Raw genomic sequence first — 25,791 nt, 5'->3', positions numbered from 1 at the left:
TCGGTGCCTTTTGCTTCACAGTGGGCAATAAAGATCCGTGATGTTTATTTGAAAAACAGTAGGACATGTGTGCCGGTGTCATGGTCCAGATTTGCCAAATTTTCAGAATTACCTGCATACAGATTATCCTCCCTCGATTCACGAACGTTCGGTTCCCGAAATTTCGCGTAAACGCAACCGACAAATTAGGGGCACGAAACGTCACTCCGGCACGCGCCGTGAGATCATCGAACAAGAAGCCACCCGGGACGCCGGGGCTCCATCCGTCCACGACGGCGTGACGATGTCCCTGTAGCACAACAATAACGCGCATCCACGTCACCTTCAGTCACTCCGACGTGCACATCTTTTGGCGAGGTTCCTGGAAAGGTTAAATATTTTTGTTTAAAAAGTATTATTATTATTCAATTATTTGTTATACGTATGTCCTTTACTATTATTTTTGTATGGTGAAAGTGATGTAGGTGGTTTAAATTTTCAGGTTAGAAGTGTGAATGGCTGTCTGAAACACAAACCTCATCTCTAGTATTAAATTAATGGGGAAAGCCGTTCTGATTGACACTATTTCGTTTCAGGCGTTTTGTTTTAAGGACGCATCCCTTTCGTGAATCGAGGGCCTCTGGTATTACTCGATAGGAAAAACGCACAGCAACCATCGCCCATCTACTCTCAAAAGTAGCACGACCCTCCTGGAAAAAGTGTCGAGAGATTCCCGTTGGAGAGTAGAGCCACTCCGCTAACTTTGCCATAAACATCGAGCAGTTTATAATACAAAAAAGTACCATAAGGGTATCGTACAAAAGCTCTGCACGCTTAACACTGACAATACAACACTACAATTCAAGACAATGCGGCAGGCAGCAAGTTGTGTCACTTCAATTGAACAAGTTGTATTTTCATCATTTTTATCTTAGATTTTAGAGGGTACATTTCCTTAAAAAAAAAGCAACACAACCGGTCTGTTTAAAGCGTACAAACGTGGCGAAGAGAGCAGGAGGAATGAGTTGTACAACACCGAGTCACCCGTTTCCGCCAGAGCCACATTCCTCGCAGAATTCCAGTTAGACGATAACTCAAGTATCCTCCCCATCGAGAAACCAAGCTGAAGGCCAACTTGAGCTGTTTAGAAAAGTGACCCCCCCCCCCCCCATTGCTGATAAAATCTGCCAAAATAGTCGAGTTATCATGTTCCGCCTGTGGAAAGTCAGACTTCCCCATGAACACTCGTGAGTAGAAAGCAGAGGCCGGGTCGATTATTCCACTCGTTAACCCAGAAAAGCCTTCACCTAGTCTCAAGACTCTGTTGGTCAGGAGGGTCCTGCAAAGTTTAAACGTTGGCAGAGGGCCATACTGCTGCTACTGCTGCTGCCACTCTGTGCGAATGATCCCAATTGAGTTTGTAGTCGGTATTTTTTCAGTATTTGGAATGTTTGGCCAAACACGAGTTCGTGTTTTTTTTTCCTGTTTAAATTAAGAGAAGCACGGTGGGGCGGTGGCGATGCTCGTGGCTCACAGCAAGAAGCAACCTGGGTTCGATTCTGGACTTGGGCGCCTTGCTGTGTATGCTTTGTATGTTCACCTCCCTTGTTCTCTATGGGTTTCCTCCGGGTTTTGTGGCTTCCCCTCCCTCATAGCTAAAAAAAACTATTTTACTGGTATTGGCCAAACATCCCAATTCTAAAAAGTTACCGGCAAATTACTCAGTTGGGATTACAAGCAGGAATATTTCAAGGATCCACCTTGAAAATTGTCTTGATATTCGGAGAGGCTTTCCTGGGTAAAACAAGCGTAATAATGAATAATGTTACATGTTAAACTAAATGCTCCCCCCGCCTGACCGTAACGTAATAAAACAAAATAATAATTTGCGTCATTGTGGAGAATACAACCAAATAAATCAGCAGCCAATGTCACAAAGCCGGTCCGGAGTTTGCTTGTGTTCAACCAATGCTGCTGAAATGCATGAACACCATGCAGCTGATGGAATGTGTACAACATTTGTTTTGGAGGGACATGCAGAAGGCCTATTTATTTATTCGATTGTTAACATCACCGGCTTATTCACTTTAACTGCAACGAGCTTGGTGATGTATTTTTTTTCGGCTTGACTCAAATTCTTTACGCAGTTAAATCCACCCATTCCCTTGACGCAACATCGATCCCAAAAACAACAACAACCCCCTTGCCACGTCCCCCAAATCCAGGGCGCACTTGAGGTCGCGAAAATAAATCGACGAGGGAAACGCACCTCGAGAGGGCAACACGAGTTACGCGGACAACTGGGATGGGAGGCATATCGACTAAAACTAAACTTCATTTATTTCATGAGGTAAGGCTCACTGAACGACTTGGCTCTTTTTTTAGAAGCCACCTGGCTATCTCAAATGAAAGTTCAACGTGTACATTTATAAAATGGTGTCGTCAGTGGGGTGGTGGTTATCGATTATGCAGGAGGGGCAACTCCACTGGGCTCTACAGGCCGGAAGGGTTCAGGCCCGGAGAGGGAGGGAATTCGGCTCCCATATCATTCCTTGCATCAGGGTCCATGTCAAACTACCACGCTATCAGTTTAACACGTAGGCTTTCGCGACCAATATTGTTCATAATCGACCACGCTATGCCGATGGCTATTTTATTTTAGGCCGCTAAAAAATACCCTTATCTGTTCATTGAATACAAGTTAGCCACGATTCACCAAGACGGCACTCAACGTGTTGCGTTCGATCTGCAGGGAGCAGGCACAGAGTTCAGTGTCTGTTGTGCCCTCTAGCGGGCAAGGTGGCCTGCCCACCTGAACAAAAGTCCTTGCGAGTAAATTTGATAAAACACCGAATGACGGGACAGCTCTTTTATACCCTCCCGCGAAAGGTCACAGCTCTGCGGTAAGAAGCAAGACCTTTATGCACAAACAACATGTAGCGTCAAACTATAACGACCCGCTGGGCTGCGCAGTAAAAACACATTTCCTTTTCTCGTCATCTCTTCTCCATCGTTTTTCCCAACCGACTCAAATCTCACTGAAAATTCAGGTGTCTAACAAAAGTCTGGTCTAGACGCATTTATCAAACAGCTCACACCATTTTCCAATCGAGCAATTTTTTGTTGATTTATTTGTCAAGAAAGCTCTTGTAAAGATAGGAGGTGGTAAACAGGGGCGTATGGATTCATCAATTCACTGCTTATTAAGGCCTGGATTCCTAGTCGCGACTTGGCTCCGGCTGAAGCGAGCCGACTCAAAACCATGCCAGCACCTCCGATGAGCGCGGTTGGGTACGTACGGTGCGAAAGAAGGTCAACAGACAAACGTAACTAGGCTCACGGTCCCAGCTGTGCCCAGAATTTCCATGAGCGGAGCCGAACCACCGCCGAGCGGCAAAGCGCCGGGTGAGCGCACCGCTGCTCTTGCCTGACACCGCCTGGTGATGGGTGCGGGAGTCGAGAACCGACGGTGTAGGCAGCATCACACAACGTAAAAACAAACGTAATCCGACATACAAAGCACAAATTAAAACGCGATGGACTAAAACGCGCACGCTATAAACAAAAAACTGCACCGAGACCTTTCGGAGGGCCCACGCCGCAATCGCGCAACAGTCGCTCGCAAAACTCGCGCAACGCCGCCGCCTGCAACCGCTTTGTCCACATTCCAGCGCGTATTTGGCGCAACGTACGTTGAACTTCTTTCGCACTGTTTGTGGACAACCGCGCTAATCGGAGGTGTGGGGGAAGGACAACAAACTAAACACAAAAGGGAAGTCTGTCAAAGAGCGTATTATCCAGGATCGTAACCACAGCGCTCAAACTTGTCACGTCATGTCGCTGAAAATTATCCGAGCAGATCGCCACTTGGAAGTGGAGTCCGTCTCTACCATGAGCAACCAGTTGCAGAGACGTTCCACGTACAAGCGATTCAGTTGCACGCAACTGAGCTGCGCAACTTCTCGCTCGGGTTGTCGAGCCGGCTTAAAGCTCTGCTCCTACCCACTGGGGGGGGGGGGGGGGTTAATACGTCACGTGAAAGCAAAAACTAAAATGGATTCGACACCCAGTGAAGACTTACGAAGAGTTTTTTTTTCCAAGACAGCCTTGGTGGAAGGGAACAGAGTAAGAAATGAAATCGAAAGAATTAAGCAGAGGCTGTACACGGTGTGGCTGTCCTTATTATGCCTCGTTGGCTGTAACGGGAGAAAAAAAACTAGCCTAACTCCCAATATTGAAACATAAAGGTTAGTCTTACAAAGGGCTCAATTCCAGCTGGGTCTATCCGGGTCAACGAGCTGGAAAATCTTTCCACACCCAGCTCATCACATCCACCTCTCGCTATGGAACGTCGCGGCCACTATTCTGGTGCCACCTATTATTCCAATCTAATCTCAAATTTTTTTTATTTCACCAGGTGAGGCCCACTGAGCTATATAGCTCTTTTTCAGAAGCGACCTGGCCACAAATTATAGCTCAACCAAGTGGCTTATCATGTGTACATGTTTAGTATCCAAATACTCTAAACACACGTCGATTCTAAATGTGGAGGGGAAAACCGAAGGACCCAGAGAAAAATCCAGGCGAGCACAGGGAGAACATGCAAACTCCAAATATACAGGCGTCAGGGTCGGGATCCAACCAACGACCCTCCTGTATACCAGGCAAGGTAGTTAACATCTCGCCACCGTGGCACCCCCAGCGACACGGACAGGATTCAGTGAAAGATTAAGCCTTGGACTGACAGAGCAAATCCAATGGCTACTACATAAACTGGCACACACACACACATACAAAATAATTTCCAAACACTTAATACATATTACAAAATGTCATTATTACACATCAATAAGATAAAAAGTTCAATCGCGCCGAATGTTTTGACGGGAGGCGACCGAGAGCCAAGGCGCACACAATTCCCAGCGGCCAGTTACACACAGCACCTCGCATGACTTTTGCCCTTTGAACTGCGGAGCAGAGCAGTGGGACGGTGGTTCAAGCACTGCGCTGCCAACTCGGAAACCCAAATTCAATTCCTGGTCACGACAAACATCCAGTGGTGGCGGGTGGAATCTGAACCGGGTCTTGGGAACATACCCGTAATGACCAGCGTGGTGAAGTATGGTCACCCCCCCCCCCCCCGCCACGAATAATGGGTAAGTGTCCATCAAACAGCGTATTACCCAAGGGGCTGTATATTCATCATCATCACGATCCATGGACAGATTTCCCGTAGGTGTCCACTGCACATGTCGTCATTTGTTTCCACTCTCCTCTGACTTGTAGTGCCAACATGCTCAAGTCGTGGCCACATCTTCCTGGCCCCAATCTCTGACGATGTCGTAATTCTCAAGCCATTCTCTGCGTGGTCTTCCTCTCTTTCCGGTTCCTTCCTTTATTCCCCCAATCATGGGTTTTAATTTTCGTGTTGTTGTCCATCACACACACACACACGTGCCCAAATAGTGCCAGTCTCGCTGTATATTACCGTTATATTAAATTCCATCGAATCAGAACACTAAGGGAACTGTTAGTGCTTGTAGTTTATGCAACCGGCAATATATATCAGCCCTCAGCAGCCATCGAGCTGTCAAGGAGGAATCGACGGTTCAAGCCAAGTCATCGATTACCATGGAAAGTGTTGTTTTAAAGCAACATCAGCACGGCTTTGCTAAATACAGCGCAGCTCACACGATGCAGAAAAAACACTAAACTTAAAACAGCCCAAAAAAGGTAGAAGTCTCCTCTATTTTTGCTTGCAATGAGAGATCTATCGACGAGGCTCCGAGTTCCTTCTTAGGTAGTTCCTGCATAAATTAAAAACCAAACGCTCTGGAATTGTGTGCGGGGTCACCGGAATCGAGAGTTTGTTGACCCTGCTCATCGACTCTGGAAGACCAATCAGGGCTACAGAGGTTCGTAGAAGCCCGGCGGTTAGAATGCGACGCGGGACCACCGCCCCCCCCCGGCCCCAATCAACCAATCCAGAGCCCTCTCTTGTGCCGGGCCCTGGGCAAGTGGCCCCCGCCTCACCCCCCCCTTTTGCCGTCCAACCGTGGGCGGGACTGGTGACAGGGTACAACAAAGAAGAGGTGGCAAGCAGCACTGCCCACGAGAACGCGTGCTTCTCCGTTCAACGCAACCTGGTAACAGAGTTGTTAAAATCGACGTACACCATAGCGTTGCAAACGTGATAAGGTGAAGCTGTCACGACGGTCGTGTCCGTGTTCTACGGCGCTGCGATAGCGAGGGTTAACGTTGGAACCAAGCACCTGCCTTGAGTTTCTGTAAATGATGGGAGTATCAAAACGCGATGGGGCTGGGCATACCAAAATAAACAATGTTTTATTTAATTTTACCAGGTAAAGGCCCACTTGGCTATGTGGCTCTTTTTCAGAAGCGACCTGGCCACAAATGATTGAAATTTGTAGCAGCCAAATACTCTTAAACCCATGTTTCTTAAATGTGGAGAGAAAAACCAGAGTTCCCAGAAATCCACGTGACCACGGGAAGAACCAACTCCAAATATACAGAAGCCAGGGTCAGGATCGAACCCACAACTTCCTGCATACCAGGCGAGGGAGTTAACATCTCGCCACCGTGGCCCCCCGTGCAGAGTGATGCTAAGTTCCAGCTAATTTACAAAAGGGAATGCCGATCGCTCCCTTCACCCTGTGCCAACCAAGTAGCTCAGAAATTATTGCTATCTACGTTTCTCGAACATTCCTACAAACTGCATAACAATCACCTGGTGTTCCAACTGCAAATGCCACACACTTGGACATCTGTGAAAATGAGCTTCATAGTTCATCAGATCCCTCCAGTGTAAATAAATATTCCGAAACGCCACTGCTCCAAACTGCTTTTAAAAGTGTGCTGCCGAGAATAATAAACTTCCTATAAAAAGCACAACACACGTGGGAGCAAAGTAGGGGGTTAACGGAATAAGCGGTTTAGCGGTGTCGTCCCAACAGACGAATGAAACTCAACCGATGAACTAACCTCCGGACGATAGAAGGTAGCGGGGAGAAGGCACTAGCCAACGGCTTCTCCCCAAGGCCGGATGAAACAAACAGACCGAGCCGCCTCGGTAATAAACCTCACGCCTAGGGAACGGAGGAGCATCGCGCAAGGGGCGAATGGGGTACGCGAGAGCCGCGACATGATTATGCATAAAATAAACACACAAGAGATTTGATATTTCTTTTTATATCCAAATCATGGGGCCGGGCACTTGCTTGTCTACGGTGTGCACTCTCTCGGGAGGAGAGCTGGGAGCTATCACGCGGGCTCGTGTGCGTGCGTGTGTGCGTGCGTGCGAGTTGCGCACTCCGGCTAGAGGGGCATGTGGTTCCCCTCGACGCTGATCTTGACGGCACGGATCCCCTTGGTGCTCCTCCGTTTGTCGGCAAACTTCTTCATCTGCTTTTCCACGCGGTTGATGCCCTTCTTGACAGACCCCTGCACGCGCGGACAAAGTTTGACTGCTCAATTTCGGAGGCTCCTGTCGCGCCAGGGACATGAAACAAGGTTCCTCTTCATGGACTTCTCGCTCAACATTTGACATGTTGGAAATCATTAAGATAATAAATCTATCCCGATTGCGCAATCGGCATCGTGCCGTGAGACTCGCCATCTTATTTGATTTCTCGCTGCGCGGCAATGCAAGTTAGAGAACGGCCCACGGAAGCGGATGTCACGGAGACACCTCGGAACTGCCATCGAGTCGCCTCTGTTCTACACAATAGGGAGCAGAGCACTTTCCCAACCCACTCTGCGTATGATGGTCATGTTCGTCACATGACAGTCAAGCCGATTTTTGCGTAAGGAACAAAATGTAGTTTGATGTTTTTTTGTGCAAGCATTGACTCACTTCACTACACTTGAAACAAAGAGCTGGGTTTAATCTGGAAAGCCTTGCCAGGTCTCAAGACCATTTCTTTTGGCAGGGGAGGAAACTGGACAACTCATAGAAAAATCCTACATGCGTACGCCATGGAACATTCAAACAACAACAAAAGAAAGCTAGAGACACCTAGTTGTACGCCTTTTGGCGTCATCTGGTCCAACACCAGTGGAGACGAGGCTCTAAGAAAAGCCGTCTCGGGTGTGGACCAATCAATTTCAAGGACAGTGCATATCATTATCAGAGCTCTCTTTTTGTTTGCATTTTGACTGCTTGTGTTGTTGTTATTGCAAACATGATCTCTTGCATAAAGGTGTCAGTTTTGGTGCCAGATAAAAGGGTAAAAACCTATTACTACTGCTTCTAGAGATATTCTCGGTGCGACCCACTGAGCTCTGCTTCCCATATTGCCGGATTACGCAGCCGTGCGCCACCAAACCCAGCAAAGACATCATCATCACCTCGTTTGTTTTGGTTAGATCGCGTTAATGTGCCGTTAAACCCACCACCGCCCGGCAGCCAATTCGCAAGGCTCGTCACGTAAATAAAACATGCTAATTCGTGACTAGTTCAGCACACCGATGTGTTGGAGAGTAAACCCACAACATTTATTTCATACTCTTTATTTCATAGCCAGAGTTGGCCGTCGCCTGATGATGCTGGTTGTAATTGCAAAACGTCGTACTCGAATTGTAAATGTATGTGTTAAACTGACATCATCATCATTATCAATATCGGCAACCCTTGCTGGATGAAGGCCTCCCCCAACTGTGGTCACCCCTCAACGGTCCTGCGATACCACGAGCCATCCCACGCTGTTACATGCGAACGGACTCCGGCACTCCATCTCTGCGGCAGACGCCCCTCTCGGATGCGTTCTCTCCTTTGCCCACCACTCTAGTCAACAGTCTCGGCCATCACCCCTTCAGGTGCTGTGTCATGACCACGCTTACTTCCTCGATTCAATTCAATCGTGAATTCCTATTTCTTTCTATCTCTAAGCACAATTTATAACAGCTTTCTGTTTTTAGCTTGTAAGCCTTCCTACGCACGTCCGATGAGCACGGTTGGCTACGTACGGTGGTGCGAAAGAGGCTCAACATAGACACATTCTCCTCCTCCTCCTTGGCGAGTGAACGAAAACCATGCGCGTTACAAGTTCTAAATGACTTCGTAATTCTTATCACTATTATTCATTCTCATCACTACTATTATAATAATTGATGATTGTCAACGAGCGTACCCGGTTGGATTCGACCTCGACGTTCCACTTGGGCCGGATCACGTAGTCGCGGTTGGACGGCATGGGGACGCGTGCTCGCGAGCAGAACCCCGGGTCGCCCGGCCTCAGCGCCCTGCGACAGCAAACAGAGACGGTGGAACGCCATCATGAAAATTAATCTCAAATGTTTAGTCGACATTGGGGGAGGAGCTTTGGACCGAAAAATGTAAATCGTATAGATATATTTTTTAAGGACGTATTTTCTGCTCCGTCCTGTGGATTAGTGCCTCCGAATCATTTCAGATTTTCAGACACCGTTCGCACAACATACTAATTGAAGTGATGTCACCAAACACAAAAGTGGTTAAGTGGCGTCCATTCCAATGACAGCGTAATTGTTTTGAAACAATCCAAAAACATTTTTTTCTTAAATTTCGTGATTCAGATTCACACAACAATCGTGAACACAACCCGACTCAAGACGCATCATTATGCCCCCACCCCCCCCCCCCCCCCCCATGTGATTTCAATCAATAGTCCCATTCACAGTTGCAACGCGCTCCATTTCCCCGTTGTCAATATAGCATCCACGAGTACTTCGTAGTTGCAAAGGGTCACGTGACCAAATTACACACAAAATGTAGAGGCGCGACCAAAGAGCTTGCTCACGCAACTGCTGGCGGAAGGACCTTTATTCAAGACGGTAGCTTTGGCCTACTCTTCTACGCTGGTCAGACGTTCAGGAAGAAGTGTCAGTATCCACAATTTATCCCACCACCTGCCGATCCACCACGGTGTACAGATTCATACAGATGGATGCACAAAGGCGGGCAGGGGAGTTAAGAAACTTGACCCATTGTTTCAACTGTCACGCCAGGAGATTGAATACAACCAGAGACCTTTGGATTGCAAGTCCAGTGTGCTAACCATTGGCAAGATTTTCTTAAAATATATAACAATTGAAATATATTATTTCTTACACACACACACACAATTTGTTGTCCTTCCCCCGCACCTCCAATTAGCACGGTTGGCTATGTACTGTGCGAAAGAAGTTCAACATACATACATGTATTTGGAGCTTAATAAACGATTAAATCTACGAATCTAAGAAAGAATGCAATCATGGCGGTTGTGGTTCTACGACACGCCGACTTACTTTTCCTCTCCAGTCAGGACTTTGTCCAGATCTCTGCGGGGAGTCTGTCCGCCGGTACTGAAAATAAAAACATCGTTGCCGCTATCACCGTCTCATCCAGCCACTGACAATGGTATGAAACAAGGCAGCAGAATCGTGCACCGTCACGGATTACTGTTAACGCTCTCCACCGTGGGTTTGCCTTCGGCAATATTTAATTGGCAATATTAAACGCTTCCCTAGCCAGGCGAACCGGAAGCGGCGCGGAATGATCACGAAGGCTCGATGTTTCACAGACGGGTGGCGTGTGATAATCGGGAGAGACGTTGAAAGTGTTTTACCAGAATTAAGGTCATTTGCGGGAAATTAAATCGCTTTTTGGTAAATGTGGACCGCGACTCTCTTTTTCCCCCAAACACCATCGTGGGCCCCTTGAGCGTCCTCCGTGCAGCAACCGGCAAGAGCGCGTAGTGCATCATGGGTAATACGGCAAGCGCCGGTATTAACAGGGCGGCCGCCGGTCTCCAACAGCGGCGAGTCTCCGCAACGAGGAGCGGCGATCCCCGGCGCCCTCACCTGAGCCGCCGTCTGTGAGGCATCTGCTCAAGGTCCCGCTGCTCGCGCTCCTCGCGAGACATGCCCTTGTAGTTGGAGGTGAGGCCGAAGATGGGACGCGACCATTCGTCTGCGGACGCATGGCGGGGGGGGGGGTGGAAATGGTGGTGGCACACGCACACACGCACGCACGGTCACACGGACGTCCGCAATCACGGCGGGTAAACCGCGCAGCGTAAGAGTGCGGCAGAGAAGCACGGAGGAGGAGCGCGCTTAGATTTAGACCAAGCAACGCGAGGAGGAACGCCACGGATTACAAAGCGTACGCAGGTTAGAGACGGCTTATCGGGATTGGGCAGAACACGTCGCTGGAAGGGATGATGGACAGCGGTCGAGCTTGACGATGGCGACAGGAGGAAACATGCCTCAGAGGATGTCCACTGCGGAGGCGGCACAATCAGATCGGCTCTCGTGCAGGTGTTAGACGGAGCTGTGACATCACAGAATCTTTATTCATTCCTCCTGGGAGGAATCCGATGAGCTATGAAGCTCCTTCTCACCCCTGTCCAGTAGGACCGTGAGAGATGGCAATGACGTTGGAAGTTCCTGCGGCTGGCAGTGGATTGATCAAAGCTGATGACGATGATACATGTGGGGTATTAAACAAAGGCGTAGTTGTTCAAAGCAATGAGCTATGATTTTGGGGACCTGAATTTGATTCCTGGCCACGGCCAAGGATGGGACACCATGGCACGGGGGTTTGTCAGATGAAGACAAGCCTTGTACAGAAAGAGCGGAGTGAGAGGTTGGAGCAGAACCAGTAGAGAAAAGCAATGGAGACATGTAAATCATCTTTGAGAAGCTCAAGGAGGTTGGGGTAGTCTATGCTATCAATAAACTTGCAGAAGGGGTCACGGCAACCAAAATAACAACAAGAGCTATTCGTTTCAATTTCACAAAAAAACTCAACATTTCAATGCATGTGAATAGGAGATGGTGGTCCTCAATCAATAACGTCATGAAGCAGTCATTAAAGAGCCGCAAGTTGCAAACCCCTGGTCTCGAAGAATTAGAAGCAAGCGGTTTACGACCTGAAGACAGGTCATTGAACACGCACAGGAGAGCAGTTTCGGTAGAATGGCCTTGGCAGAAAGCAGATGACACGGGGTCGTAGAGACCGTGGGGTGGAGAGGTATTTTTAGAGATGGGGCAATAGAAACCCTTCCCAGGACTTTGGCAATGAAAAGGAGTAACGTTAACTGCTGCTATTGGCTCACGATGATTCTCACAAGCTGAATTCTGATACCTTATTTTTTTTATGGTAGATTTAATGTAGTAACTATTGTTAATTTGGCAACCAAGGTCACTGTTGAAAATGAGATTGTGATAGTTTCTTGAGTTGTGATCTAGTTAAACAAATAAACTTGAAGCGTAAGCTTCCAGTAAGAACAAATGGTGCTACGGTGGAGATATGTTAACTACCTTGCCTGGTATGCAGGTGGTCGTGGGTTAAATTCCGACCCTGACGCCTGTATATTTGGAGTTTGCATGTTCTCCCTGTGGTTGCGTGGACTTTTCTCCGGGTCCACCGGTTTTTCTCTCCAGATTTAAGATCATTACGTATTTAAGGGTATTAGGCTGCCATAGATTTCCACATAAGTAACTTAGTCCAGCTATCATTTGTGGTCAGGCCGCTTCTGAAAAGAGCTCGGTGGGGCTGACCTGGTAAAATAAAAATAGTTTTTAGTTTAATTAATTCAAGGGACAAAGAACCATGTTCTTTAATTCAAAGGGAAGCAGGTGGGAGCAAAGGCAACAGGCAAGCAGGCGAGGCCAACGCGAGGGTGCACCACACACAGACGCAGGCACACCAGGGGGCCGTGCCGTACTCACTGATGAGCTTGCCGGCCAGGTCTTTGTTTTGCCGCGTCTCCTTCGGGTGCTTGTACAGGTACATGACCGAGCGGCCGATGCCACTCGACTTGAGCGTCTCCTGGGGCACGCTGGGCAGCTGCGTGCAAGCACAACCACCACCGAATTTGGTTGCATGCAACAGTCACACGAATACAACAGTGCTCACCCAAACCCCAAAGCATTCAGGCAACGAAGCCCTTAAAATTGCGACTTATGTCAGATGAGGCAGACGTCCCTCGGCGGCCTAGTGGAGACCTCACTGTTGCCCTAACTTCTCCTAGATCTATCAAATTGCCCACTGAGTCCACGCCTGCCACCGTCAATGAGACCTGTGACGAGGCCATACGCAGAGGTGATCGCAGATCAACGCAACGAACCCCGGTCGTCTAAAAGATGTGACTTGACACACTCTGACCGCGCGGGAACAACAACGGCCGTCCTTCGCCATTGTGGCGGTGACGTCACCACAGTGCTCGTGCCAGGCTAGGTGTACACACTGAGGCCACGTGAACAGTTGAAGACTTGCTGGCAGGTGGTTACGGGACAAACCCAGGGGTGCCATGGGTTAGCCGATTGAGTCGACCGAACAAATGCACACACCCGGCGCGGCGACACGCGCGCGTGGACGTGACGCGCCGTCACTCACGTCCTGCAGGACCTTGAGCAGCTCCTCGCGGATCTTCAGGTTGGGCAGGCTCTTGTCGGGCAGAGGGCACAGCCAGTCCCGGATGGCCGACAGGATCCCGCTGTCGATGAACGACTCGACCAGGTCCTGCCTGCGCGCCCGCGGGAGGAAGCGGCACACAGAGGTGGTTACCGCAAGCGGCACGAGTGACTGCACTAATGGCCGCACACGTTCAGTGACCACGGCCACCCCCACGAGCCATTGGCCCTAAATGGTTTACGGGCACCCCCAGCCCCAAGTAGTGGCACACACGAACAATTATTTTCTTGAAGCATTGTGATCTCGAGATCATGCATGTATGGATACGTGGGGAGCGGAAGTGTAGTGGTTAGTGTGCCGCACTACAAAACCAGCCACCGGGGTTCAATTCCCGCTCACGGCCAACACCAGTGACGATTATCTGAACCAGTCCTGGGCCTCCCCTAGGTCGACTCAGTGTACCTTGTGCGGTGTGTAACCATTGCCACAAGGGAAACAAAGGCGGCTGTGCGTGGTGCTGGCCACCCACCCGCTTGTGTGCCGTGCCGGCCTTAATTAGGTGCTGGCTAACAGCACTTGCCCCAACAATCTGTTAAGGCTATACGGAGGATCTTTGTATACATGTGACAATTTAATATGCTGGCTGTTGGGTGGTGGAGGGGTGTCATCAACACTAATTGGTGAGATGGTTAAGTGGCCTAACCTAAATTCAATTACGAATCATAACATTGAGATGACAAGAAAATAAAGTACGTGTTTACGCAATACATGTTTTCATTTAAAGATAACAGCGCATTGCAGGCAGAGGAGCAGAGCAAGGTGTGGAATATGGACTTGAACGATGGCGAGTGAAGATGCGACCGTACTTGCGGAGGTGTTTAATGACAGTGGGCAGCATGACCATCTTTTTCAGGGCAGGCTTCCTCTCTGTATTGAGCTTTTTGTCTTCCTGCGGGCGGTAGGGGGAGACAGACGACATAACTAACGCTTAGCTTCCGAGACATCTGACAAGATAAGGCAGATTTTTCAGGTCATTTGGTAACAAATGAAATATAATTTGGGGGTAAAAGCACGAAAAAGCAATGCAGGCAAATCGCCCTCAGGTGGTAAAGCAGTTTGGCAATTGGGTGAAGACGTGGCCAAAACCCCAAAGTTGGGTCCACACCTGAACAATCATTTGCGCAACCAAATCTCTTCCGTCACTGCGCAACTCCAGCACCTGCAACTGCTTTGTCCACATCTGAGAGTAGTTGCACAACAAGGGCATGTCTGGGCATTGCTAAAGTCGGAATCAGAATCTATATTTAGACTGCAGGAGGAATCCGATGAGCCATGAAGCTCTTTTTTCACAGATGTCCAGCAAGTTACATCAACAAACAATACAAATGCAAAACAGAGAAAAGATAAGCAAATCACAAAAAGTATCTACATTCCTGCCAATCCCTCTATCGCATAGTCATGCTCCTTTGTGTGGCTAACTCCCCCACCCCCCCAAATATCAAAATCGTCACAACCAATCAGAGTTCACCAATGTGCAGCACGCGATGAAAGGCGTCGCTAAAGATTTCTGCGCCGATCAACGCTGACAAAAGTGGCTCCGTCTCTCCGGTGAGCGACCGGGTTGTGCAACGACTCGCAACGTACAAGCGGGAAGGATCAGGTCGCGCGCAACGAGTTGCGTGCTCACCTCTGCGGCCTCGTTCATGCGCGTGATCATGGCGCTGATGAGGTCGTCGGCGTCGCTGATGAAGGTGCCGCCATCGCGGTGGCCACGCCGCTGCTTGCGATTCAACTCGCGCTTCCGCTGGAGCATCATGTCGAAGTCCGAGATGAACTCCGTACTGCGTGCGGGCGGACACACGAGCAGAGCGCACGGTCACCGTCGCAGTGGCAAACAGAGCTGTGTTTCATCGACATTACAGGGTCGCACTCATTACACACAAAGTCCTAGCCACAAACGAACCACAATACCTTGCCGATGTCATCAAGGAGCATAAAACCATCACACGGGACTCCGGTCAGCCTCTTAGTGGCTTTTGGCTAGCAACCGAACAAAGACGGTCACTGCATCACACGCTTTTAGATGCGCTTCTGCAGCCGTCTGGAACGCTCTTCCTTCCGATATTAGGAAGCCGCTGGAGCTATGCACTTTTAAATCCTCTAGATTGCAAACTCATTCTTCCAGAACTGATTTTTGTGTGAAGTTTTTTGTCCTTCCCCGCACCTCCGATTAACACGGTAGGCTATGTACGGTGAAGGAAGTTCAATATTCATACATACGAGTCCACCTTTAACCCAGACATTGAAAAACAGAAAACAGGGGTGGAGACATGGATCTGGTGTCGGTGATGTACACTACTGTATGTATGTTGAATATCTTTCGGACCATACGTAACCAATCATGCTAAATGCTCCACATTTGGCAAATTTTTAAGTCGAGCTGCTGCTCCTCCGGATCGAGAGGAGCCAGCCGAGGTGGTTCGGGCACCTGGTAAGGATGCCCCCCGGTAGACTCCCCCTGGGACTCTACCGGGCAGCACGTCCCACTGGGCAAAGACCCCGGGGCCAGCCCAGGACACGCTGGTGGGACAATGTCACTCGGCGGGCCTGGGAACGCCTGGGAATTCCACTGGAAGAGCGAGAGTCCGTCGACAGGGAAAGGGGGGTCTAGACCGCCCTACTCAATATGCTGCCGCCGCGACCATCACCAGGACAAGCGGATTGATAAACAAACAAATGAACTAATTACATAATTAGAATAACTAGCAGACTAATGCCCACTTGCAGGCCAGTGCTGTGTTCACCTTGTGCCACGCAAGAACAAGGTGCCATTAGGGGTTCTCCTGGGTTAAATGTTGCGCTACGGAGACCAAAAAAAATGCAGGTACAGCATTATTATTAATATTACGCCTGTGCAGGGATGGCAGCGACTCACTCATTGCCCCTCCGCACTCCTTCATCCGAATCTGACTCCGACTCCTTGTCTTTGTCACCGGAGGGATCTTTGCCCAGAGCAGATGTCTCCTTCTCCAGCTCCTCCTGTCCGAAACCCTGTGGAAATAACAGCAGCAGCAATTCTGAGATGCGTTCGAACCACGTAAACCATTTCAAAATTCAGGACCGATGGCTCCCTCCTTTCTTCCCACTCCTCATCTCAAGCCGTGCTCTCTCTGCATGTCTTGGGGACATTTCTCTGGAAATGGGGCGCCGTGGTAGTGAGACATTAGCTCCCTCGCCTACTATACCAGAGGAATTGGGTTCTATCCCGATACCGACGCCTGCTGTATATTTGGAGTTTGCATGTCTCTCTCCGCGTTGTCGCGTGGATTTTTCGCCGGATACCCTTGTTTTTAACTTCACATTTAGAAACATGCGTTTAAGAGTATTTGGCTGCAATATAATTCCACGTAAGCTACTTCTTGTTGAGCCACCATTTATGATAGCCGGGGTGCTTTTGAAAAAGAGCTACATAGCCCAGTGGGCATTACCTGGTAAAATAAAAAATAAAAAGGTTTCAGGTACTCATAATCATACAATGCCGACATCTCCCGTCCACTTCCCCATGCCGGCTGTAACGGATGACCCAAAACTGTTCCCCGGGAACGATCGCCAAAGCTCTCCGTGCTCGGTGTCCGTCCACCTTACCGTAAACTCCTCTTCCTCATTGTCGGAATCCCCAAAGATGTCGGCAATCAGGATGCCCACGCCCGCCCTGGAGACACAGGCGGAGACAGCATTCGACAAAGGAGCAATGTTCATGAAAGATCGGCGAGTGCTGTGCATCGCAAGTCCTTTGAGTACATTTTTGGGCAGGCAACACACAAACTAAATTAGCGTCTGCTGGAAGGTCACGTCACGACATGTGTGCGGATGTTATGACGTCGCGTGGCGCCCTGACGTCACGTCTGCTCGCGTTCACAGATGTGTACCTCTCGTCACTCTGGTAGTCTCGTCTCTCTCTCGCCCTCGTTCATCTCTCATCTCATTAATCTACAGCTATTTATATCTCGGTGAAAGGGAGCCATATCTCTTGGTGGGTCCGAACTTGGAAAGCCACTTCAAGAGCCTTTGTGGGGCACATCTGGCCGGTGGTCTGTCAGTTCAAGAACCCTGGTCTATGCCATGCCTTCCAGATCATTAATAATGCAGCATCATTATCATCATCATCAATGATTAGCGTAAATAATCATCACCACTGCTAATAGATGGCTTTTTCAACAAGTAATTTGATCGTCTCATTGAATGTGCCCCCTGCCCCCCTGAGCCACGTACTCATCTGCAGAGTCGCTGTCGCTGCCAAATATCTGCTTCTCCTTCGTCTTGGTTTTCTCGTCGTCGCCCTTGACTGGGTCGTCGCTACCGCTCTCCGAGTCCGAGTCCATCACTTTGGGTTTCCTCGCCGGCATCTCCCGCTCGGCCTGCCTCTCATCATCCTCCTCCTCGCTGTCAGAGAGGATGGCCTTCTTAGCCGGTGGCTCCTTCTCCTGCCGCCGCTCCCCATCCTCGTCATCCTCACTGTCCGAGACAATTGCTTTCCTCGCGGGCGCCTCCTGTTCTACCCGCCGCTCATCCTTCCGCTCCGCTTCGTCGTCGTCGCTGTCCGATACGACGCGAGCTCTCCGAGCGGCTGGCTTTCCCTCTGCCTCTTCCCCACCACCGTCCTCGCCGTCACCGGCATCGCTCTCGGAGTCGGAGCCTCGACGTCGTTTCACCGCCGCTGCTGCCGCCGCCGCCGCGACCGTCGCTGGGACCGCCGCACCACCCTCCTCAACTCCCGAGTCGTCTCCGTCGCGATCCGCTTCGAGGTGATCGTCGTCGTTTCTCGTCTCGGCGGGCTCCGCCTCGTCCTCGTCGTCGGAGATCAACCGGCCGCGCTTTGCCGGAGGAGGGGAGCTCCTCGGGGCCTCATCTTCGCTCCCCGAGCCTGATTCGGCCACAGGTTCTGGTCTCTTCGGTTCAAACTCCCTGTCAGAGTCTTCCTCCTCGTTGTCCGAAACAACGCGGCTTCTCTTGACCGCTGCTGCAAACGCAAAGAAGCTTCAGCTGCCGAGGGGTGCGAATTATGCTGGTTTAAAACAATGTGTTACACGGACGTCCGGGTATAAAACGCAACAGCATTTCGCGCTTGCCTTCAGAAAAAACTAGGAGATACACCGCAGCCTCGAAACGCACCGACCAAATCTACCAAAACACAAAGGGGGACGTGACATCGCTGATCAGTCGTGTCAAATACACCGCGACCAAAAGTTCCATCAACTTACGTGATTTGTCCACCTCTCCTTCCTCATCTTCACTGCCCGCGTCGGCTTTTCTCTTTTCTGTCAAAACAAAGTAAGCGAAGATGTTACATTACTGATGAAGATGCAAATTACGTGAATAAAGATCAATTCAATGACGAGGTTAAACGTAATTGTTAATTGAATAATTTTGTGTCCCTTGCACCAACTTAGTCAGATCAATAAATACCATTTGTCGGAGGGCATAGGCCCATGCAGTCAGTAATGGTGCTTTAAAAAAATGATGCTTATAATGCATTTTCTTGTACTTGAATGTTTATCTCTGTCTAAGCTTTCCAGGACATCATATATGTTGCATTCTCTTCGTAAAACATTTAAAAAATTCTCCCGCAGGGCTTTGATTTCAAAGCTACTTCTCCCATGTCATTAAATGTAAATCCGCGGCGATGTATCTCCTCACCAGCAGTCCTGCCCTCCTCCTCGTGTGCGTCCTCCTCGTGTGCGTCCTCCTCGTGTGCGTCCTCTTCTTCCTCGTCGCTCCGCCGTTGAACGACCTCCTCTCCGCTGGATCGGCTTTCACGGTCGCTGTCAGCCGCCACCGCCTCTCTCTGCTCGGCGGCCCCCTTGTACGGCCGTGGGCGCCCGCCTGCCCCCTCGGCCTCGCTCTCAGAGTCAGTGCGTTCGCCCTCCTCTCGCTCCTCGTTTTCCAGCTCCTCCGCCTCATCACCGCTGTCGCGGTCGACCTCCGGGCTGTCGCGATCGCCGTCCACGCTCTCCCTGTCGCCTTCCTCGTACCTGATCGATCGTGGGGTCGGTGTCGAACAATGCTGATGATTCCTCGAGTGAAACCGACGTTTTAAAAATTCAAATCAATTCGTGGATTTTAAATTGCGCACAGATTAAACTGTCAGTTTAGGATGCACACAGATTATAAGCAATTTTGTCACAAAGAGCAATATAAATAACATTACAAGGTGTAAGTGGGCTTCATTTGTACTTCATGGGAAGAACAGGGTTTTGTAAGGAAAACTGATATACCGGGGCACCCAACCCCCGAATTAACCAGGTATTGAGGACGCACTGCAACACTAGGTCCCGCTCTCTGCACACGGTCCGCAGTTATCAGCTCATCATCCCATGACGTCACACCTTTCCCCGTCGTCCGACCGCTCCCCCTCATCACTGTGGCTCCTGCTCAGAGCTTGTCCCGCGTCGTCACCGTCGTCGTCGTCGTCGCGGTCCTCGCCCTCCTCCTCGCCGGACTCGGAGCCGGGCCCCGGCGCCGAGCGCTTGTACGGCTGCTTTGGGTTTACGAGAAGCAACGCAGGGCGGTTAACGACGACAGCAATCGTCAGTTGGCGTTCAGGTGACCACCCCTTTTCTGATATTAACGATCGTATTTGATTAAATGCGGTGTTGGCCAGTTGCGTAAAAACACCATTAAGTGGAGGTGGCCAGGTGGCCCAGAGACCAGAGCACCGGGCCAGCGCAGCCGAGATCCTAAGTTCGAATCCCGGCAACCACCTGTGATTAAAGCCGGTTCTCAGGTGTAGTGAGTTGATGCTCTGAGCCCATCACCGATGACCGCACGCAAAAACTACCACGCTAACTTTGATTCTGCACTTAATCTGCAATCATTCCAGAGCCGATCATTAATAAATGGACGTATTGGCAGCACACCGGTGTAGCATAACACCCCAGTCCAAAATCTAAATTTGAACCGACATTCGTCTTCCGACTGCTTCGACATCACGAGAACTGATTTTGACGCACGCCCCACAAGATTTTCTGACCGCGTTTGTAAATCGTGGAAAAATTAATAATTATTGAGATTTTTTTGGGTTATCGCGTACCAGTGTACCGCCAATACGTTCAAATGTCGATTTGACTGTCATGCGACGAACATCACTCAAAAAATATTTTGTGGTAAAACGTTTTGGCACTGCCCTTTCGTTAGCGCAGTCAGTGCGGATCACAGAGATTGACTGACTTAGCAGATCGCACGTTCTGCAATTGTCCATATCTCTGCCCTCTCTACTCTGAAAAAGGCCCACTGCCCAAAACAAAAGTCGACTGTACACATTTTGCTGTGTTATTCGGCAGCAATTATTCTGAGTGTGGTCATATTTGGGGGGTGAGTTTATTAAATTGATGGATTATTAAACAGGTGTATACCCCTTCATGCAGCAAGGGTTTAAATCCATGTGTTTCATATGAAGCCAGTTGGTACCCCTTCAATGTAGGAAGTAGTTAGATGGTCCTCACCCCTTCAGGTTGTTCTCCGTCGCTGTCAGAGCCGAAGTCTCGCTCGTCCTGCACAGGGGTGGCCCCTCCATCACCTGCAGGAAGGGGGTCACAAGCGGCTCCGTGAATTCAACTTCACTGTCCTTAAACCGAGCTTCCTCCACCATGAGAGAAGGTAGCTGTTAATCTTGTATACTCAAGCTCTGCAATGGGTTGTCCAACACGTTTAAAGTTTCAATAATGACAAAGAATATCCAGTAAAGTCTTATCGAGTCTCAAACATCAAGATGCGTGGCCAATTACTTTACAATTTGATCACTTTAATGTATCCAATTAAATATAATGATGCCTTCTGAACGGTTTGGTAGTCAGATAACAAGATACTCTGGAAAATAAGACGCACCCCAAATCTTAGGGTCGGTGTGAATGAAGTTATAAAAAATCTGGTCACATACACACATTGGATTATAAGACGCACTTTCGCTTTAAAACACAATACTGGGAGAAAAAGCATGTGTTGTAATCTGGAGAATGCAGTAATGAAAAAAGTTAATGTCAATTCCAAATTGTTCGTATCCAATTTATATAAATGTCCAAGTCCCACAGATTAAAGTGCGATCTCCAACGATACGTCAATCTTTATGTCGTCTATACACTAAAGGGCCGTTACATGAAACGTCAGTTTGGTATTTGTTCTAAGTATTAATGACGAATGCAAGTCAGTTTTTATCAAATATTTTGATGAGGTTGACTAAGGCTACTTTAGAATGTTTCATTGTTATTGTATGGGCTTGAGAGAGCCGGACTAAGACACCTTAGGAATTTTAGGGTAGTGTTCAAAAGTCTGAGGCTGAGTAGTTATATGAAGGCACCTTTAGCATCCTTGTGTTTCAGTCTTAATGTTAACGAATCAAAGCGAACTAAAGCACCTTTCAGATACTTCTGGTTCAATGTTAATACCTGCGGCTTCGAGAGCCAGACAAAAGACACCTTCGAGAGCCAGACAAAAGACACCTTCACTATCATTATGTTTCAGTGTTAAAGCGATAAGTTCACAAAGAAAGCGTTTCAAGAGCAGGAGAGACACTTTTAGAATCCGTATTCTTCATTAATCGCAGGGCCTCAGTGAGTCCCAACTAAAACTCGCGAAGGGTTCTTACGGTTCAACGTTTGCGCTTGAGGCTCACAGAGCCAGACCAAGACACCTACACGACTCACAAAAGAGGCAATCTCGAGTGAGGCACAGCCTCGGTAAACGACTGCGCCCCGTAGTAACATCCCCTAAAGCCGTCCCGTCGCTCGCCCCCATCGGGGTTCCGCGACTAGGCCGCGCTCCCGCCTGCCGCCTCCCTCTCACCCCGAGCCGGCCGAGCCGCTATCCGAGGGTCGGTGAGCGCGCGCGCGAGGCCTGCTTACTCGGGCTGGGCGCCTCCTCGCCCTCCTCATACTCCGCTCCGTTGTCCGAGAAGTCCGCCTCCATGTGGGCAGCGGCGGCGGGGAGGACGTCTCGGGAAAGGCTTCGGGGTGGGGGGGATGAATGGGGTGAGGGAACTAAAGGAGGAGGTGGAGAGGGGGAGCCCGCGGAGGAGACGGAGCCCGGAGCCGCGGAGCCGCGGCGGCGGCGAGGAGGAGGAGCGCTGGAAGGCGGCGCGAGTGCCGCGAAACGACGCCCGCTGATTCGCGCCGCGAAACGACGCCCGCTGATTCGCGCCGCGGAACAAAATAATTGTTTTTGTATTTATGCGATACGATACCCGTCCGCTAGGACGACACCGCGATATATCGTGCGCTGCGTGACGATATTGCGATATATCGTGCGCCGCGTAACGATACCGTGATATATCGTGCGCCGCGTGACGATATCGCGATATATCGTGCGCCGCGTAACGATATTGCGATATATCGTGCGCCGCGTAACGATATCGCGATATATCGTGCGCTGCGTAACGATATCGCGATATATCGTGCGCTGCGTAACGATTTCGCGATATATCGTGCGCTGCGTAACGATACCGCAATATATCGTGCGCTGCGTAACGATATCGCGATATATCGTGCGCCGCGTAACGATATATCGCGATATATCGTGCGCCTCGTGACGATATCGCGATATATCGTGCGCCGCGTGACGATATCGCGATATATCGTGCGCCGCGTAACGATATCGCGATATATCGTGTGCCGCGTAACGATACCGCGATATATCGTGCGCTGTGTAACGATACCGCGATATATCGTGCGCTGCGTGACGATATCGCGATATATCGTGCGCTGTGTAACGATACCGCGATATATCGTGCGCCGCCTAACGATATCGCGATATATCGTGCGCTGTGTAACGATATCGCGATATATCGTGTGCTGCGTAACGATACCGCGATATATCGTGCGCTGTGTAACGATACCGCGATATATCGTGCGCTGCGTGACGATATCGCGATATATCGTGCGCTGTGTGACGATATCGCGCGTGATGAATCGCGTTTGTCCGCGTCCTCTGGATGTCGCGACGTGACGATACAGTGACCTACGGGGCCGCGTTGTTGACACTATTACCCCGATTCAGAGATGCTCCGGGGAGTAAGACGTGGAGGTTGTTTTGAGAGAGAAAAACAACTAAAACTTTGGAAAATTTTAAAAAGTTATCGGGAAAAGCAGAAAACTATTGTGTAAAACACGATAAAGGTACGATAATATAGTGTACGAGTAAGACTAACCAGTGTTTACTTATCATAGAACAATCCAGACCTCATTGGTCACCCCGTGCCCTTATACATCTCAACCTTCATCCTACAAAGTCCCATCACAAGGTGGAAACACACAAATCTCCCTGAAAACTCAAATCTCCCTGTACAAGAATACCGCGTGGGTTGACGGCTACGCAGAAGAGTTTCGTTTCCTCTCAAAGTGATTCTATTCAACTCAGTGGCAGAGCGCTGCCCCGCATGATGCCCCCACCAGAACGAGCATCACTACCAACGTGGTCACAGACACAACGAGAATTCTTCTGCTTCTTCCCACGTTTATTCACATCGAGCAAAGGGGGCCATGACGGGCATTTAGAAACGGACAAGGGGAGTTCATTCAAAGTGTTTGTTAGACATGTTTATGATGAAGATGTAACCGCTAGGAGCGCCTTTCCACGCCGAGCGCGTTTAAGAGGGTTACTTGGCCATACTCCACCACACTGGCCCTCTGCTGCTCACCAAAGACAAAGATCCCCCGGATAGCATCAACAGACTGTTGGGGCAAGTGCTGGTAGCGAGCCCCGATTTGAAGGTCGGAACGAGACACGATGGGGGTGGGTGGCCAACACCACGTCGCCCGGCCGCCTTTGTATCCCCGGTGTCGATGTATACACACCTCGCCAGGTACTCATTTAAGGCTGAGTCGACCTACTGCCCACCTGATCAGATTTAACGGACATTTATAAATGATTTCTAGCTCATTTAAAAAGTACCATAACTTCTAGATTTGAAGCTTTCGTGACTGCAAGGATTCATACTCTTTGTTTTTTTTCGGTAAAGTCACGTAGGTAAAAAATAAAATAAATGAAAACAACTAAATTAAATCACGACGTTTCGGGCGCAACACAAGCATCCTTCTTCAGGTGGGAACAACGTAGCGAAAGCACAACCGCTTAAAAACAAAGTAGTACCATAACTGTGAGAATAGGTTTTCCCCTTTTTGCTGGCAACAAAACAGGTGTTAAGATGTTAAAACACCAAACTAAAACCATTTACAAGGAATCATATCTGCATTAACCACAATACTTGTGGTCAGAATGCAAAAAAACATACTCTGATAAATTTCGATTTAAAGCTTTCGTGACTGCAGGGATTCATCTTCTTGGTTCTTTCAGTAAAGTCACGTAGAAGGGAAGTAATAAAATAATAAAAAATAAAACATAATAAAATAATTCTCACGTTGTAGCCGAAACGTCGTGAGAATTATTTTATTATGTTTAATTTTTTATTATTTTATTACTTCCCTTCTACGTGACTTTACCGAAAGAACCAAGAAGATACTCTGATAATATATGCATTGTCTTTGAAACTGATTGGTCCACACCGGAGACAGCTTTCTTTATTGCCAGAAAAAAAGGGAAACCCTATTCTCATATTTAGGTGTACTGACAAAAGAGGTCCCATGATGTACACCATAACTGTGCTCATTCGTGGCGGGCAGCAGAGGGCATTGCAGGAATGTCCAAAGCCCGCACTGGCCACGTGGTCAAGCGAAGTCACGAAACCTTCACCTCCCACACGACTTCAGGATGGAGTGGGGGGGGGGCTCATCCAGCAAGGGGGGGGGCTCATCCAGCAGTGGATTTACTAAAGGGGTGCACGTGTACACAGGTTACTGTCGTTATCACTGGAGCGGTGTTATTATCAGGACTGCCGTGTGAAAACTAGGGCTCTAATTGCTGTCAGCCCACACGGTTTAACCCGTATTCATGTACAGGGCAATTACATTTTCAGGTCCATACGGTGTACAGCCGTGTCAATACGGGCAACACATTTTTGTTGTCTATTTGTTTGCATTTCTCCCTTATGATGGGACTTTGTAGGATAAACGTTGAGATTTATCAGGGCACGGGGTGACCAATAAGGTCTGAATTTGTCTGTAATAAGGGTACTGATAATGGGTTAACGAGTATGTTATAACCACCAGATCTGATAGTGATATAGTTCATTTCAAGTTAATTTATTAGGTATAGCCCTGTGAGCCATTCGGCTCTTGAATCGGGTGCAACCGCAACAAACAAAAAACATGAACAAGAAAACATCTTAAAGTGAATGTGTGTTGTAACAGAAGCAGTATCATTATAACAGGATGGGAGTCATATCAATTATAACTGTAGCTTCTTCTTGGTTCTTTCGGTAAAGTCACGTAGAAGGGAATAATAAAATAATAAAAATTAAACAATAA

General features: G+C 49.0%; 1 protein-coding gene across 3 annotated transcripts; it reads right to left on the bottom strand.

Annotated features, from left to right (window-relative positions):
* Window positions 1–28: 28 nt before the first annotated feature.
* On the bottom strand, window positions 29–22,526 carry LOC144734463 (uncharacterized). Of its 3 annotated transcripts, none has more exons than XM_078616659.1 (16): window positions 22,276–22,526; window positions 20,881–20,954; window positions 19,765–19,916; window positions 19,076–19,410; window positions 18,640–18,696; window positions 17,651–18,395; window positions 17,024–17,090; window positions 16,314–16,429; window positions 15,066–15,219; window positions 14,245–14,327; window positions 13,361–13,490; window positions 12,694–12,811; window positions 10,822–10,930; window positions 10,267–10,323; window positions 9,129–9,240; window positions 29–7,440 (listed from the first exon to the last, which is right to left on the bottom strand). In XM_078616659.1, the coding sequence occupies exons 1-16, from the start codon at window positions 22,337–22,339 to the stop codon at window positions 7,315–7,317; spliced, it is 2,499 nt and encodes an 832-aa protein (XP_078472785.1). In that variant the 5' UTR covers window positions 22,340–22,526; the 3' UTR covers window positions 29–7,314. The 3 variants fall into 3 exon arrangements, with proteins under 3 accessions (XP_078472785.1, XP_078472783.1, XP_078472784.1); XM_078616657.1 differs by having other exon boundaries at window positions 17,651–18,398; window positions 22,276–22,525; XM_078616658.1 differs by having other exon boundaries at window positions 17,651–18,398; window positions 19,765–19,913; window positions 22,276–22,525.
* Between the last annotated feature and the right edge of the window lie 3,265 nt (window positions 22,527–25,791).

This window comes from Lampetra planeri, chromosome 51 (assembly GCF_965212315.1).
Source record: "Lampetra planeri chromosome 51, kcLamPlan1.2.h2, whole genome shotgun sequence".
Classification (NCBI taxonomy): Eukaryota; Metazoa; Chordata; class Hyperoartia; order Petromyzontiformes; family Petromyzontidae; genus Lampetra; species Lampetra planeri.
The sequence above is the reverse complement of the archived record's forward strand: the minus strand, read 5'-3'. Positions and strand labels throughout refer to the sequence as shown.